Source organism: Grampus griseus, assembly GCF_964374135.1.
Source record: "Grampus griseus genome assembly, chromosome: 6".
NCBI lineage: Eukaryota > Metazoa > Chordata > Mammalia > Artiodactyla > Delphinidae > Grampus > Grampus griseus.
The window spans coordinates 33,661,624-33,678,115 of NC_139000.1; the positions used below are offsets into that span (position 1 = coordinate 33,661,624).

At 38.2% G+C, this 16,492-nt stretch overlaps 1 protein-coding gene across 1 annotated transcript; it reads left to right on the top strand.

The window, feature by feature from the left end:
* Nucleotides 1–2,663: 2,663 nt before the first annotated feature.
* Nucleotides 2,664–10,058, top strand: HEMGN (hemogen; the record flags this gene model as incomplete). Its single annotated transcript, XM_082656125.1, has 3 exons — nt 2,664–2,742; nt 4,806–4,904; nt 9,043–10,058. The coding sequence occupies 3 exons, from the start codon at nt 2,664–2,666 to the stop codon at nt 10,056–10,058; spliced, it is 1,194 nt and encodes a 397-aa protein (XP_082512251.1).
* Between the last annotated feature and the right edge of the window lie 6,434 nt (nt 10,059–16,492).

Consider the following 16,492-nt stretch of genomic DNA (forward strand, 5'->3'; position numbering starts at 1 on the left):
TTCCTGCTGTGGCCTGCTTATCACAGCAGAGACACCTTGCCTGACTTCCAATCTAGTTTGCTCCAAACTCCCTCCACCTGCCCCCTCCACCCAATATTGCTCCCTAATTACTGTTAACTTGAGACCCCACCCTCATATAGTCCCTCCACATTCTGCTCCTAGATATCAGAACATGGGGTGGAATCAACTTAGGCAGGCTGCAGCAGGGTGTAAAGGGTCTAAATATTATTTCCCTCCAATAAAGATGTACATATCTCAATGGGCCTACAGTACACAGAACTCAGGGACTAACATCTGTCCACCTTCGTCCACCTTTGTAGTCTGACAGCCTTGCTCAGTACATGGCACAGAGGAGGCATTCAGTAAGGTTTGCTGAATCGTTGAACTGGGTCTTATAAGCTTGAAGGATAATTGTATTTAAGAAGTAATTCTGCATCTTCTGTAAGGCATCCTAGAAGTATTCTAAAAGGTTATCTCATTTCATTATCATAAGAAATAACCTAATCAGTAAGAATTAAAACATATCAAATAAAGCGACTAATTTAAAATGCCAGTTTAAATTATAAAACACTCCTGTTTTATAATTTTCAAAGCTACTTTAGTTTGTATTGGAGTTTTTAAAACGCTGTATCTGAAAATCCAAAAATTATCATGAGATAAATTGCAAGTTACACTTTCCATTCCCTATAGGACTTCTTGGAATAGGGACTCCCTGGAGTTATCTGAATTTTTAGGTAGAGATTAACTTACAAGAAAGACTGGGGAACCGAGAAACTTAAAGCTAGAGCTTAGGATCTAGTAATTAAATACCGCATTGAGTTTTGGTGGTAAGCGCTTGAGTGCTTGTTATATAATTCTCAATATTTTTCAGTGTGTTTGAAAAAGCTGCTTCTCTCATATGTTCACGTCACACATACATTTTCATACCCAGGTAAGATCAAGCATAACAAGATGACCCATCTTGTCATTAGTAAGATGTGGTGCCACCAGTAAGTAAGAAAATTTGGGGCAGGTAAATCTTTCCCCTCCTTGGTTCTCAATTTCTCTGTGTATAAAATAGGGGGAGGGACTAGATGGTTTAGGAGGAGATGCTAATGCCTTAAGAGTCTATGGAAGTAGAGGGCATCTATTCACATTATAAAGGTTTTCTCTTTATAAAGGATTCCCTTCAGGTTTTCTCTGAGTTCCTTAGTGCATTTAAACTGTGACTTGACTTACCAAAATCTTGTCACTATACTTTTATTACTAATAAAGCAACTAACACTTACTAAGCATGTTGAATATGCTAGGCACCATGTAGTCAATATGACAGGCACATATGAAATGCATTATTTGATTGAGTCATCCCAATAACCTCATGAGGTACATACCAATATTGTCCCATATTGTAGGTAGGTAAACTGGCTCCAAGACTAAGTGGCCTAAGGTGACTGAATTAGGGAATGTGGCAACTCTGGAATTCAAACTCTCTTCACCTCAGTATCTGACTCCAGATATAGTGTTAACCCTGCATCTCACAGACTGTTTGCCTGTAATAGGAGGTGGTCAGTGTTCCTTTCCTTGGTGAACAATCCTGATTCTCTGTACCTCTTTGCCTTCACAAATCGGGTGACCGATTGAAGATGGGTGATTCCTTTGGTTTCAACTTAATTTCTGTGACATAATGTGCTGATATTTTCATTGAGAAATGATTTTAGGGGCTTCCCTGGTGGCGCAGTGGTTGAGAGTCCGCCTGCTGATGCAGGGACACGGGTTTGTGCCCCGGTCCGGGAAGATCCCACATGCCGCAGGGCGGCTGGGCCCGTGAGCCATGGCCGCTGGGCCTGCGCTTCTGGAGCCTGTGCTCTGCGGCGGCAGAGGCCGCAGCGGTGAGGGGCCCTCGTACCACAAAAAAAAAAAAAAAAAGAAATGCTTTTTGACCTTCCCTGGATGAGTCACAGTGGATTTCACTAGCTATCTTGAGTCAATTGTGAATGATCAGGTGAGCAGAAGAGGGTTCAAATTTGCTTTGAATTCCTAATTTAGTTCTTTATGTCTATTATCTAACAGCAAGACTTTCCATTACTTTGCATCAGGTTAAGATGAAAAAATGCCACATGCAGGAAAACAATATAAGATTAATTTCATATCTTCATAATTTTCACATTCATAATATTCACTTTCACAAGAACTGTGTGAGGTGGGCAAGTCAGGAATTATTCACCCACTTTGCAAATGAGGAAGGATAGTCACGAAAAGCGGAAGTGATTTGTTCAAGGACATCGAGCTGGTTAGGTGCTAGACTTGGTGTTCTTCCTATACTATGCCACCTCTGTATGTAAAAAGTAACATCGGACTCAGGTACTTCTTAGCAGACCCAAATGACTGCCATACTGGAGACTGTGACATACCAGCCTGTGGCTGCAGGGCTGCCTGTATAACTAGCCACTATGGTGGAGGAGGACATAGCACCAGCTGTGCCCCCTGCTCACACCTGTGCAGTATGATAAAGAAAGTAGAAGTAGCCAGCAGCTGTGGTCCAACTAGATAAAACTTCTAGGCAGGAAGTCAAGTGACAAGTGAACTCGGGTTTGTGTGTGTTTTTAACTGTTAGTTACTTTTGACATTTTAAAAAAGGGTTCTTGTGGAAGTCAGACCAAACAGCAGGAAGGTATTGCAGCAAGATGGATTTGGGAAAGGACCAGTCTCACTTGATGCTCCATCAGATACCTGATCCTCATCAAGAAGAGAACCATGTTCCAGGTAATGAAAGAGTCCTTAAGAGGTAGTGACTGTTGGGAAGGATTGGACTATGATTATTTTCCTCTTTTTATGGCTCTGGCAAAAAAGGGGCATAATTGGATACGTTCATATATTAGAATGGAAGAATTGGGGCTATATAACTTTCTGAGGTGCCTTCTAGCACTAAGATTCTAATAAGCCAGAGAAACACAAGGAAATAATGAATAAATTATTAATAATATATATAAATGAAAGATAACGAAAATACCCAATACCAGATAGTTGTGGTAAAACAAATACAACCATATACTTCTTTGGTAACGTAAATATAGTGAAACTTTTGGAAAGGGATCTGGCAATAAGTAGCCAGATAATAAGAACTATAATAAGAACTATAATAGTGTTTATTCTTTTGACTCACTAATCTTAGTCTTTGGATCTATCCTAAAGCAGCATTTCTGCTGCTTTTGCAGAACCCTAGGCCTTGAGGCAGTGATTTAAAACTTTTTAATGCCATGGATCCCTTTGGCATTCTGATGAACCTCTAGACCCCTTCTTAGACTAAGAAGTCTGAATACATAAAATTAAATACATAGGATTATAAAGAAAGCAATTATATTAAGATAAGTTGTCAAAATAAAAAACTATGATATAATAATATATGTGCTTATTTACAGATGCATTAAATAACAAGGTCCAGTGGTGGATCTAATTACCACTGTATCAAATCAAATATATCATCTCAAATAAATGATATTTTAAGGTATCTGCAATAACTGTCATGTTATATGAAGAAAATCTGTAATTTCTTTTTGTGACAAAATCACACACTGCTAAAACTACTGTGGTTTGCTACCTACATTCATAATTGAAGGAAATGGTCATTTAAATTAAAGATTGGTAAAAATAAAAGTATAATTTTCCTCCATCCATGTTCACCATTAAGGACTTCTGTCCTAAAAACAAAAGGTGCCATGGTCCAAGGGACATTTTCTCTTTTGGGGGTCCCCGTGCAAATTTGAAATCATTCTATAGTCTCTAAGAAGTTCTACATCAAAGACCCAACGTTAACTTTTCACAAACTTGGATGGCAATAGAACCTTTCTTGATAATAACTTTAATATTCCAAAGAACTTGGAGAAACGTCATCCAAAGGAAAAATGTACAAAAGAAAAAAAGCTGTTGTGTACATGAAATATTTATTATAATTTGATCTACAATGGCAAAAAAAAATAACTGGCAACAACCTAAATGTTCAATACGAGTGGAATGAGTGGATAAATGAGAATACATCAACTCGGTTAAGTATCATGTAGCTGCTAAAGTTATAATTATGAGGACGAGATGATGGAATATATATTTTTTTTAATTTTTATTTTATTTATTTATGGCTGTGTCGGGTCTTCGTTTCTGTGCGAGGGCTTTCTCTAGTTGCGGCAAGTGGGGACCACTCCTCATCGCGGTGCACGGGCCTCTCATTATCACGGCCTCTGTTGTTGTGGAGCACGGGCTCCAGACGCGCAGGCTCAGTAATTGTGGCTCACGGGGCTAGTTGCTCCACGGCATGTGGGATCTTCCCAGACCAGGGCTCGAACCCGTGTCCCCTGCATTGGCAGGCAGATTCTCAACCACTGTGCCACCAGGGAAGCCCAGAATATATTTTTGATGTATCAGGTTAATAAATGATAAAACTGTGGTATGCCATCATTACAACTTTGTTTAATATAGGGACTAGATGAATACGAGGAATAAAATGAAAACAGGTTATAGGATGGCAGAACATGGCTGATTTTTTTCTTTTATGTTTGTACAATATGTACACTATTTTGAAAAAATTAATAGGTTGGTAGCACACTTATGTACAAATACTGACCTTTTCACTTAAAAAATGTCGACTGAATGTTTGCACCCAGGCATTCTTCAGAGGTACAAGAATAAATAAGATATAGTTCTTGTCCTCAAAAGGCTAAGAGAAAAACTTACACACCCAGTAAAGGGATTCTACCATTTTTTCTATAGGACTCTTTTCCTGTTAATGCCACAACTCATCACTGTCTCCCATAACTTTCATTTTGATCCTACAGAAGTCATTGGAACTTGGAGTTTAAGAAACAGAGAGCAACTCAGAAAAAGAAAAGCTGAAGCACAAGAAAAGCAAACTTCACAATGGCAATTTGGGTATGGTATTGCTGCAAGGGGAAAGGAACTGATGTTTATCTAGCGTATGCTACTTGTCAAGTGGTGCTGAGCACTTTTACGTACTATATTTCATCTTTCCAAAAATCCCATGAATTGGGAGCTGTTATCCTCATTTTACAAAAAAGAAACCAAGTCTCTGAAGGTTAAATCTCTTGCCTAAAGTCACCCATCTAGTAAAGTGATGGGAACAGAATCTTATTTATGGTCTCTTTTAATTACAGTACCAGTTGATCAAATTATGTATATTGTAGAGAGGACTGGTGTTCAACCACCCTAGTAATATAACCATAGAAGTATCTGTTGGGAGCGGGAGACACCATTGAGAAGACCCCCAAGCTTGTTCTCCAAGCTTTCTATTAGTGAAATTCTTCTTGAATGAGTGTAGTTAACTCTCCATGGAGTAAACCAAAGCACTGTCTGTAAATGAGTGATGGAAGAGTTTGAGAGTTCCTAAGTGTCCAAAGTCAGCTGTATGTAATCTCAGGAAGGGAGTACATGAACATGACTATAAATTAGGCAGCATCTAACTGCACCATTTAGAATATAACTGTGAAAACAGAGGTATTGCCTGCTTGGAAATAGAAAAGGGGAGCCCAAGGAGCCAAAGTACAGCATCCATCTGAGCCAGGGTTTCTCAACGCTGGTGTTATTAGTGCTGTGGATAGGCGACTTCTTTGTGTGGGAGGCTGTCCTGTGTATTGAAGATGTTTCGCAGCACCACTGGCCTCTGGAAACCCACAGGACTCTCCCCTCCCCATCGTGACAACCAAAAATGTCTCCAGACCTTGTTAAATGTCTCCTGGGGTCAGGGGAGAGGAGGTAAAATGCTCCCAGTTGAGAACCACTGATCTAAGCACTCTTCTTCTTTAAAATTTTTTTGATTAAGATTTAGATGTGCATTTCTTCTTTACTGTAAAAATGTTTCCTTCAATGGCAAAAATAACATAGGTATACATTTTTCACAGGGCTGGGCTCTGCTTTGTGAAAAAAACCCAAAAAAACATAGGTAAACATTTTTCTAGGCATCATTTTTTTAGAAAACATACAGTGCAGATGTTTTAAGTACCTATTCCCACTGTGGACTGAGTGTCGTCTGTTCTGCAACAACACATGTTTCTACAACACCAGTTAGCTCACATATGATTGGTAAATATGAGAATGATGTCAGTATAATGTGGAAGTTGTGTTAGTTCATAATTTTTCCTACTCAAAAGAAGCCAGAATAGTGGGAATAGAGTTAAAACCTTCACAGGAAAGGGAAAAGCCTTCAGCTTGGCTGATGTATAGACAGGGTCCTTTTCAGCCTTCATCCGGGGCTTCTTCCCCAGAGAAGGACATTGGTAGCCTTGCAAAGATCTCCACATATAGCAGGTTGCACTTCCTCCTGTGCTCAACTTAGCGGCAGCCCTGCTGTCTCAGAGCACCCTTATTTGCATGATCTCAGCACTGAAAGCCTGCATTTACACTCTTGCTTTTGTGCATTTTTACCATCCCCGAGGCAGCCTCCAGCCATAGTAAGCTGCCTGTCTGGACTATCCAAGTTATCTCACCCTTGTCCCAATTACTGTTTATGCTAGTGTTAAAAAGTTGCATAGGATTTGAATCATTTGCCCCAACTTTATTTTTTCCCCATAAGCACTGTCACTTTTAGTGCATGATTTTGCAGAAAGTGAGGTTTTTCAGGAATGCATATATGTTATAGCAGAAACTTCTGTACTCAAGTCCTCTGACAGGTGACTCTGTTGAAGAACACACAATTAGTTCCCCTAATTCCTTACTCACCAAGCAACCTTCTGATCATTCCTTGCCTTCCCAAGTCTTTGCATTTCTCACTGTTCATTTAAAAATTGGTCTTTAGGTTTACATATCAATCTCTTTGAGCTGGTTGATGAGCTCTGACCCTAGAAATGGAGCTGGTTTCAGTGTGCTCATAGAATTGGGCTTCTGTGCTCATTGTTTTGGGGGGGGGCAAGGCTGAAGAAGTCACTGGAGTAGGTGGAACCTTAGTGAGCCTCTTGGCAGCTGGCCGGCCTTGCTGTTGTGACATATATCTATACTACTGAGGGCTGTCCTCACTACAACATTCTAAACAGTGAAACCTTAGTTCCAGAGAGAAGCGGTAGAGTGTAATAGTTAAGAGCCTGGCTGCTAAAGCCAGATGGCTAAATGACTAGATTTGAAGAGTGGCTCCCTTACTTCTTAGCCATTTCACCTTGGACAAGTTATTCAACCTCTCTGTGCTTTAGTTTTTTCATCTGCAAAATGGAAATAATAATAGTATCTACCACATAAGTTGATGTGAAGACTATATGAGATAACAGAATAAGTAAATTACTTAAAACAGTGCCTGGCACATAGGAAGCACCATGTGTGTGTATATATATATATATATATATATATATATATATATTTCTGATATTTATATAAGAGTACTAGTTTCTATCTGGATGATTCATTCATATAAGTTATTACATGCAATTCTTAGGACAACCACATGAGGTTGGGCAGATACTATTTACTCCATTTTACCTGTGAAGAAATCAAGGCATAGAGAGTTTAAGTGACTTGCCCATGATCACATAGCTTATAAGTGACAGAGTACAGATTAAATTTTAGGCCACACAGATATATTTGTATCTTTTGAGAAACTACCAGGAAGAACATGGAACATTACTCACATTTCCGTCATATAGAGATCTACATAACAAATTATTTAGGATTTAATTTCTAGGATAATAATGTTGCCTGAAGAATTCACATACATCATCTTTTTAAAATCTGACAATAAGGACTTTATAATTTATCTTGTTACCTTGGTTACTTGGAATTAAACTTCCAAATGCTGAGGTACCATATCATTTTTACCTTCTATATTATTTTTAATATTTATTTTAAACTGTACTATTACAATATGTACCTTTTTAATATTGACTTCAAACTGGTTTTGATGAGACAACCTTTAAAAAAATTTAATTATGGAAATTTTTAAACATGCAAAAGTAGAATAGGGTATACATTTTTTAAGTGTACAAGGAACTGCAAGCATTGCATAGGTGTAAAAAACACTGGTTTTATCTCCAAAGACTGTCTTGTTTACTAAAAGAAATAGGGTTTCTCCAGAAATAACTACAGGATGAGGCAGCCTATGTTCTTTACCTTAAGCATAATCCTCATAATAAATCCTATAGGAGTGGTAAGCAGGGAGAGCATTTCAGCCCTGTGGTCTGTTGGAGAAGGCTCCACGGGGCAGGTAGCATGAAACAGAATTTCAATAGGTTTAGAAAAATGATGAAATGCTTTTTTATAGTATCTTTTTCTTCCCCCAAGTCCATCTATATTAGCCATCTGTGTTTGGTTATATTTGCAGTACCTAACAATTTGTCATTGGTTGCAATACCCATGCATATCCTTTCATCTTCTAGATCTTTAGCGATTGGTTCAGAGTAGGTATAATATGACCACTCATGCCTTTCCACCAAGCTGCTTTACCTCAAGGAAGTGTTTTTGCAGCTTTGGAGCTGTGGACCCAGCTTTGGCCACTCAGCCTGCTTTACACAAGACACTGTATTAGATAAGCAAGCCACATACATCATTCACCTGCAGGCTGCGCAGATGAGGAGCAGACCTGCACTGCAGATCTAGGAACACAATCATATCAGTTTACCCAGGGTATAGAGAAATGAACTCACATAGACTAAACCCAGAGAGACTAGCATATAAACAAGAATGCCAGTCTATTAATGTATAACATCAACAATACATTTTCCATAACCAAACTTTAAGTATATGCTCTCAAACGTGTGCACACCACACACACACACACACACACACACACACACACACACACATACACACACACACGCTACACTCACCAAGAAGATTCCTGTAGAGCAAGGCATCAGAGACAAAAAGTCCTGAGGGTCATTTCCTCTCCCGACAATTGAGAGCATCTAGAACTGCTTCTTCATTTTACAAACAAGGAGACTGAGGCCCAGAGAGAGATTAAGTGCTTTGTTCAAGGTCGTGCAACAAGGCAGTGGGAGTCCTGGGACTGTTATTGCCAAATGTTTATTTGAATTCTGGAGCCCTGTTGCTGACACTAATTCTGATTTCTCTATAGAGAGAAAAAACATAAGCGGCAGAGAACAGGAAAAAGAAGTGAAAGAGGCAGAAAGAGACAACAAAATACAGAAACGAAGGTGGAGCCTCTGTCACAATTAGAAAAGGAAATGATGGAGAAAGCACCAGCACCTACAGAGAAAGAAACTGAACCACCCAGGAGTGTGACCGAAGCTCTCCTTCCGGTAGCCTCCACGCAAAGAGTTGTGCCCAAGAAACATTTTTCTGAAATAGGTCAAGAAAGCATTATCCATCAGGAAAATTCTTCTGAATACCAAGAAACAGCAGTACAAAACCACCCTTCTGAAGTACTCCAAGATATGGCTGAATCTGGAGACCTCTCTCCTAAAATGTACCAAGAAATAGCTGTATTTCAAGACCATCCTTCCCAAATGCGCCATGATATGGCTCAACCTGAAGACCTCTCTCTTAAAATGTGCCAAGAAACCGCTGCAGCCAAAGCCCTTTCTTCTAAAACATCTGAAGATGTAGCTGACCTGGAAGGATGCCCTCTTGAAGCATACCCCAAACCAGATGTGCCTAAAGGCTACGCCCTTGAAACATACCAAAAAAGAGCTGAACCTGAGCAACACAATTCTGAACTAGGTCAAGGAATAGCTGAGACTGAAAATTTTGTTCCTAAAGCACAAGAAATAGCTGTGCCTAAAGAGCTTTCTATAAAAACATACCAAGAAACAGTTGAACCTGAACACTTTTCTCATAAAACATATAAAGAAATCGCTGTGTCTAAAGCCCCCTCTCATAAAACAATCCAAGAAACACCTGCTCCTGAAAAATATTCACCTGAAATATACCAAGAAACAGCTGGGCCTGAAGACTATGCACCTGAAATATACCAAGAAATACCTGGGCCTGAAGACCTCTCTACTAAGACATATAAAGATAAGGATGTGCCTGAAGAATGCTTTCCAGAGCTGTACCAAGAAAGAGGTGGGCCCCAAGACCAGGATCCTAAAGCACACCAGGAAGATGCTAAGGATGTTTATATTTCTCCTTGAGGTAGGTTTGTTTTTTTTTATTGGGGTCAAGCTAGTGACATGCCCCTTATTTGTGTTCCCTGTTCATAATCAGAGTACCAGATAGGTTTATCTCCCTTGGAGCGGTGATTTATTGCCTTCTTTGACAATCCTGGGTTATCCCAGTTATCTCAGTGGGTATCATCAATGTCTTTGGCTAGTTTCAAGTGAAAAATGTTTTTCATTCAACCAATATCTGTTGGTATATTACCATATAATTAAAAGAAAATCATTGAAACTATAAGTGTGTATAGTGGGTACTTGTACATACTATCCATTTAGGGAAGCTTTAGCCAGTGAAGAAAAATGAACCCCATATAGAGTGAATTATGTGCAAAATATTTTAAAGGACAATTACATTTAGATTAACAAGAAAACTTGGTGAATAAAGTTTTTTTCTAGAAAATTAAAATTTCCTGGAAAACTAAAGGTAAGTAAATTCATGGTACAAGCTACTGAGGGAGATACAAAGACATAAAATATGATCCTGGTAATAGGGAACTCGTTCTTGTAGGACTTACCAGGCTTACCCCAAACCCTTTCTATTTAAATATTTGCTCCTGAAAAGCTTTCTCCTCTGCATAGCATTTAAGAAATAATGTGACCTTTCTTCAGTTTGACTTGTCTCGGGGACATAACTGAGAGCCTTGATTCTCTTTGTGCACTATTGTACACAGTATAAGAAATGGGCTGTCTAGTGGACCATAGCTATCCCCAGGGAATTGTGTTCTAAAGAAATCCTTTTGGTAGCTTATTTTCTCTTTCTCCTAAAGTATGAATGCAACAAAAACCTGGGGTTATTGTATTCCAAGTAATACAGGTTTTGAGGAAATACCTTTTAAAAAATTACAGTAAAAGCAGACATATGAAGCACTACTTGTACTGACAGGAGTCCCCTGATGGAGAAGCAGCTCTAATCAACACAGTGCCCGATTCTAAGAGTTTCATTTTAAACCCAGCAAGGTTAAGATGGGCAATTAATTAATGCTTATTTTGTTTTGGGCTTTGTCTTACCAAACAAGTGGAAATATCTACTTTTTGCTGATTATAAAATTGTCATAATAATAAATTATAATGTTTATTATAATAAATTAAAGCAATATATAAGTGACTGTAGAGTAAAAGTCCCCTATAATACCATCTCCTATCTCTGATCCCCAAGGTCAAGTTTTTGTTTTGCTTTAACAAATGAGATGGTATCAATACAATACAATACATTTTATAACCTGCTTTTTTTCACATACAATATATATTGTGGTCATCTTAATGACATCTTTTGTAACAATTGTACAGTATTATACGTACAATAATTTATTCAACCAATCCCTATAATGATGAACACTTAGATTACTGCCAAGTTTTACTATTACAGCAACGTTCAATGAAATCATTGGAAGTAACATTTATTTAAATAACATTTATTTGGTACTTTCTATCTGCCAGACACTGTATTAAACATTTCATGTGAATCACTTTATTCAGTGTTAAAAACCCTAGTGGATGAATAATATTATCCTTATTTTATAGATAAGGAAACTAAGGCACTGGAAGCTTAAGTTGGTCTGATTACTTCCTTTGGACAAATCCCTAGAAGTTGAATTGCTGGGCCAAAGGGTACCAGCATTTAAAGTCTGGATACATTCTGTCAGAGTAGCCTCCAAAAATGTTGTAGCAATACACAGAAACCAAGAATTTATGTAAGTGCCTGTTGCCCATGCCCTTGACAACACTGCACATGATTGTTTTAATAATCTACGCCTATTATGCTAGGTTAAAAAAAAAACCTAATTGTTTTAATTCCCACTTTTTTATGACTAATGCTGCTAGGCATATTTTTATGATTATTATGAATTCAGTTTTTTTCTTTTGAGAATTGCCTGTTTGAATCCTTGTTCCATTTTATATTTGGAATATCTACCTTTTTGATTGATTTAAAAAATCTCTTTAAATAATAGTTATTAAATCTTTACCTACATATAAGTTGTAAATATTTTTCTAGTTGTTGTTTGTGGTTTAACTTTGTTTATAGTAGTTTGGCATTCTATATGACAAAATTTTAATGTTAGTTTTTAGTTATTCAAACCTGTCACGATTTTAAGTCTTAATGATTCAAACCTGTCAGTCTTTTCCCTTATGGCTTCTGGTCTGTGGTCTGCTTAGAAAGGCCTTTATAATCTTAAGATTACAGGAATATTCTATTGTTTCTACAACATTTACTGTATCTTAATATTTAAATCTTTAATTCATCTGAGATTTGTTTTTGTGCAAAGTGTTAGGTAGAGTTTTTTTTCTCCAAGTGGATAGCCAATCATCCCAATACCATTTATTAAATGTATTTTCGTATTTTATTTTATTTTACAGAAATGAAGGAAAAACCCAAAGCAGAGGAACCAGAGATACCAGCAATTCCAAACGTTCCTCAAGAGATTCAACCAGAAAATAAAATTTATAGTTGTTTTGTTTTAACAATGTGCAACCATCATAGTTGTCCAACAAAATTCACATCTTAGTACATTATATGTGTGATTTTTCTCAAAATATGGTAGAAATCTCTACAATATTCATTAATATTTTAACAGTGGTTTTTCCCCCATATATAGACCATATCTGAAAGAGAGAACTAATGTGATTTTTCAGGCTCTACCACATAGACAACATCCTGCTAGTGTGTGTGTGTCTGTGTGCACGCCCACGCGTGCGCATGCGTATGTATATGTAGGTATATTAGGGAGAGGATAGTGGTGGGAACAGACTTAACAATTTTCCTGCCCTTAAGAATTAGTCAAATAAATGTTTGTTTTCAGGGGAAAATTACTGAGCCCTCCCTTTTCCCATTTTTAAGTCTGAACAATTAAAATTTGAGGAAGTATATAGTTTTCTTATAAACTTTGTTCAATTACTAATGTAACAATAGCATCAAAATCTTTTTTTGTGTGTGGTACACGGGCCTCTCACTGCTGTGGCCTCTCCTGTTGCGGAGCACAGGCTCCGGACGCGCAGGCCCAACAGCCATGGCTCACGGGTTCAGCTGCTCCGCGGCATGTGGGATCCTCCCGCACCGGGGCACGAACCCGTGTCCCCTGCATCGGCAGGCAGACTCTCAACCACTGCACCACCAGGGAAGCCCAGCATCAAAATCTTATTCAGGCTTCAGATGGCTTTTAGCAATTTAACAATTTTAACAATTCTTATTCTGGGACTCCTTCAAAGATATTTTGGAGTGATGAATGTAGTTGTGTATTTGAATTTTGATTTTCTATTTTTACTTTTTATACACTGTAATTGTGCAAAATGTATATTAAATCATTATCACGTGTTTGTGTGGACAGCATCATGGTAAGCACTGTGAGGGTTAGAAGACCTATAACACATAGTCCTTGCCCACTAGGAGTTTAATCTAGTCTCGTGGGGGAATAAAACAGAAAACAAATAATTACAAAAGAAAATAGTAATGCTAGTGCCACTTGAATTAGAAGATACAACAGAGGGAATGCTCACTTTTTTGCTGGAGTGACCCGAAAAAATTACACATGAGTGGAGCCTTGAAAGATGGAGAGGATTTGTAATATAGGTGAGGATAGCAGCATTGTTGTATGTGACAGAGAGAAGGGTGAATTAAAGACATGTTCAAGAGAACTGCATGCAATCTACAGTTAATGCAGGGTCCATGTGGAATAGCAGGCTAGCAGGCTGAAAATTATTGTATTGTTGGAGTTGTATGGAATTTTGCTTGCCAAACTAAGACGTATATTATTTACTTAGGTAATGGGGAGCTAAGTAAGACTTTTGAACAAAGAGATGGCAGTTTTAGTATTTCAGGAATATTTATCTGGTGATAATGGTCAGGATTAACTGAAAATGATGAGAGACTGGGGACAGGAGTAGAAACTATTCTGGGCAGGAACATGTCTGAAAATCTTCCCTGGTAAGATGTCACGGAAAAGCCCGAACGAACTTTTTGGCCAGCCCAATATTTTTGAGGGGAAGAGGTTTGTTTTCAGTTTTCCTTCTGTTATTACAGAGGACTCAAAATAAAGGAGATTTCTGCAAATGGTTCAGCAAGGGCACAAGTATGCAAGCTCTCCATATAGGCACTGTGCTAGGTACTAGGCTAGAGTGAAGAACACGACAGGATCCCAGTCTCTCAAGCATTCATGGTGTAGAACAGTGGTTCTTAACCCTCACCATATATTAGAACCACTGGGGAAAATTTCAAAATCACAGTTGCCCAGGCATCTCCCCAGGGATTCTGATTCACCTATCTAGGGTGACATCAAGACATATTTATATTTTACATTGTTTTTTGCTCTAAATAATTTTTGAGGAATAATTTTAGAATTATATAAAAGTTGTAAAGGTAGTACAGAAGTTCCTATATAGCTCTCACCCAGTTTACCCTAATGTTAAGATCTCATATAACCACGGTCCATTTATCAAAACTTAAACTAAAATTGTTACATTACCATTAACTAAACTACAGATATTATTGGGATTTCATTAGTTTTTCTGCTAATGTCTTTTTTCTGCTTCTGGATCCAATCTAGGCTACAACATTGCATTTGGAGCAGTGGTCCCCAACCTTTTTGGCACCAGGGATGGGTTTCATGGAAGACAATTTTTCCACGGAGGGTGGAAAGGTAATGGGAGCAATGGTTCAGGAGGTAATGGGAGCAATGGTGAGTGATGGGGAGCTGCAGATGAAGCTTCACTGGCTCGCCTGCCCACTGCTCACCTCCTGCTGTGCGGCCTGGTTCCCAACAGGCTGAGGACCAGTACCGATCCATGGCCTGGGGGTTGGGGACCCCTGATTTAGAGTATTTTAATGGCTCTCCAGATGATTCTAATGTGCAGCTAGGGTCGAGGACCACTGGTATGGTGGGAGGTTACAATGCTATTTCCCTCCTGTTTGCCACACCCTCTCCCACAATAAAATTTCCCCCCTCAGCATATATTAATTGAACAATGATTACTCATATCCCATTGTATTACTCAAGTAACAGTAGATATTGAGGACAGCACACCATATGATAGTCCCTTACATCTGGATGGCACTTCAGAACTTGTACTTTCAAATACACTTTTTAAAATTTGATCTGCACAAGAATCTTTGAAATAGGCTGGGCAGTGATTATCATTCCCATTTTACAGATGAGGGAATAACTGCAGAGAGGATGGGTACTCACCCAAAGTCTCACCTAACTTCCTCAGTGTTCTTTGTGATGGTTTTCAATCTTTGGAAATCTTGTCTCAATTTTACCTGCCAGGGTGGGTCAAGATTAGAGAAAAAAAGAGTAAACTGAAACCTCAAGTTCTAAAAGTGTTTCATTAAGATGAATCTTACGAGATTTGCATATGTACAATGTACAGGGGCACAAAGGTGAAAGAGATAAGGAAGTAGATGATATGAAGAAATATAGTACATTAGAGGAAGAGGGGTCTTCTCTTTCTACCTTTTAGGACCCTTTCTGCTTGCCTTCTTATCCCACTCCCTATATAGACATACAAACTCTGCTTTCTAACTATTCTCATTCAAACACGAGTGTGTATCTAAAAATGTTCCAGTTTTCTTCTTGGCTTAGAGCCTTGATGTCATAGAATTAAAGTTTTGCAAGAATCCATCTAGCCCTACTTTGTGCTACCCTCCACTTGTGGGTAGAATAGTTGTTCTTTAAAATCCATGAATCTTATGATATTAAATCTAATATGATGTGTGAGAAGATCCAAAGCTTTAATTGATATTCAAAGGGATCCTTCACTCAGATGAAAGATTAAGAATCATTACACTGAGAAGTGTTTCTCAAAGTGTAGACAGATGACCACCTGCCTTGAATCATTCGGGTTTTTTTTAAGGCAGATTCCTAGGTTCTAGCTCCAGAGAAAGGGTTGTCTCATAAACTAAAAATAATCGTATATAATGGTTATTTATACAATCATATATACTCTAGACAGGATAATAGAAATTTCAAATCATATAATGAAAGGGCTACATATTTAAGTTCCTGTTTTCCATAAAGAGAAATTTTTCCTTTAAATGAAGTAGCAATCTACTTCATCAGTGTCTCCAATTCTGCTTTGCATTTCAGAACTTGTCACACTTGGTAATATATTTTTGGTGTGATTATCATTATATATGTTATCTTAAGCCAGGAGGGAAAATACCTCATTTTCTACAGGAGTCTGTCCACAAATTAAGCAAGACTATCACTTTTAGCAACACCCCCATCTAGTGGCAATTTGCAGCTATTACGGCCTCAGTTTTACAACGTGTATAGTAGCTCAGTGTTTCTCAAACTTGTTCTTGTTTCATCAGCTGCCCAGAATTGTTCCCTCCTCGAAAAAGAATAATGGTATTCTTTTCCAAATTTTCACGTGGAAAGAAACTATCAGAGAACACGTAGGTGTATGAATTTTATCAA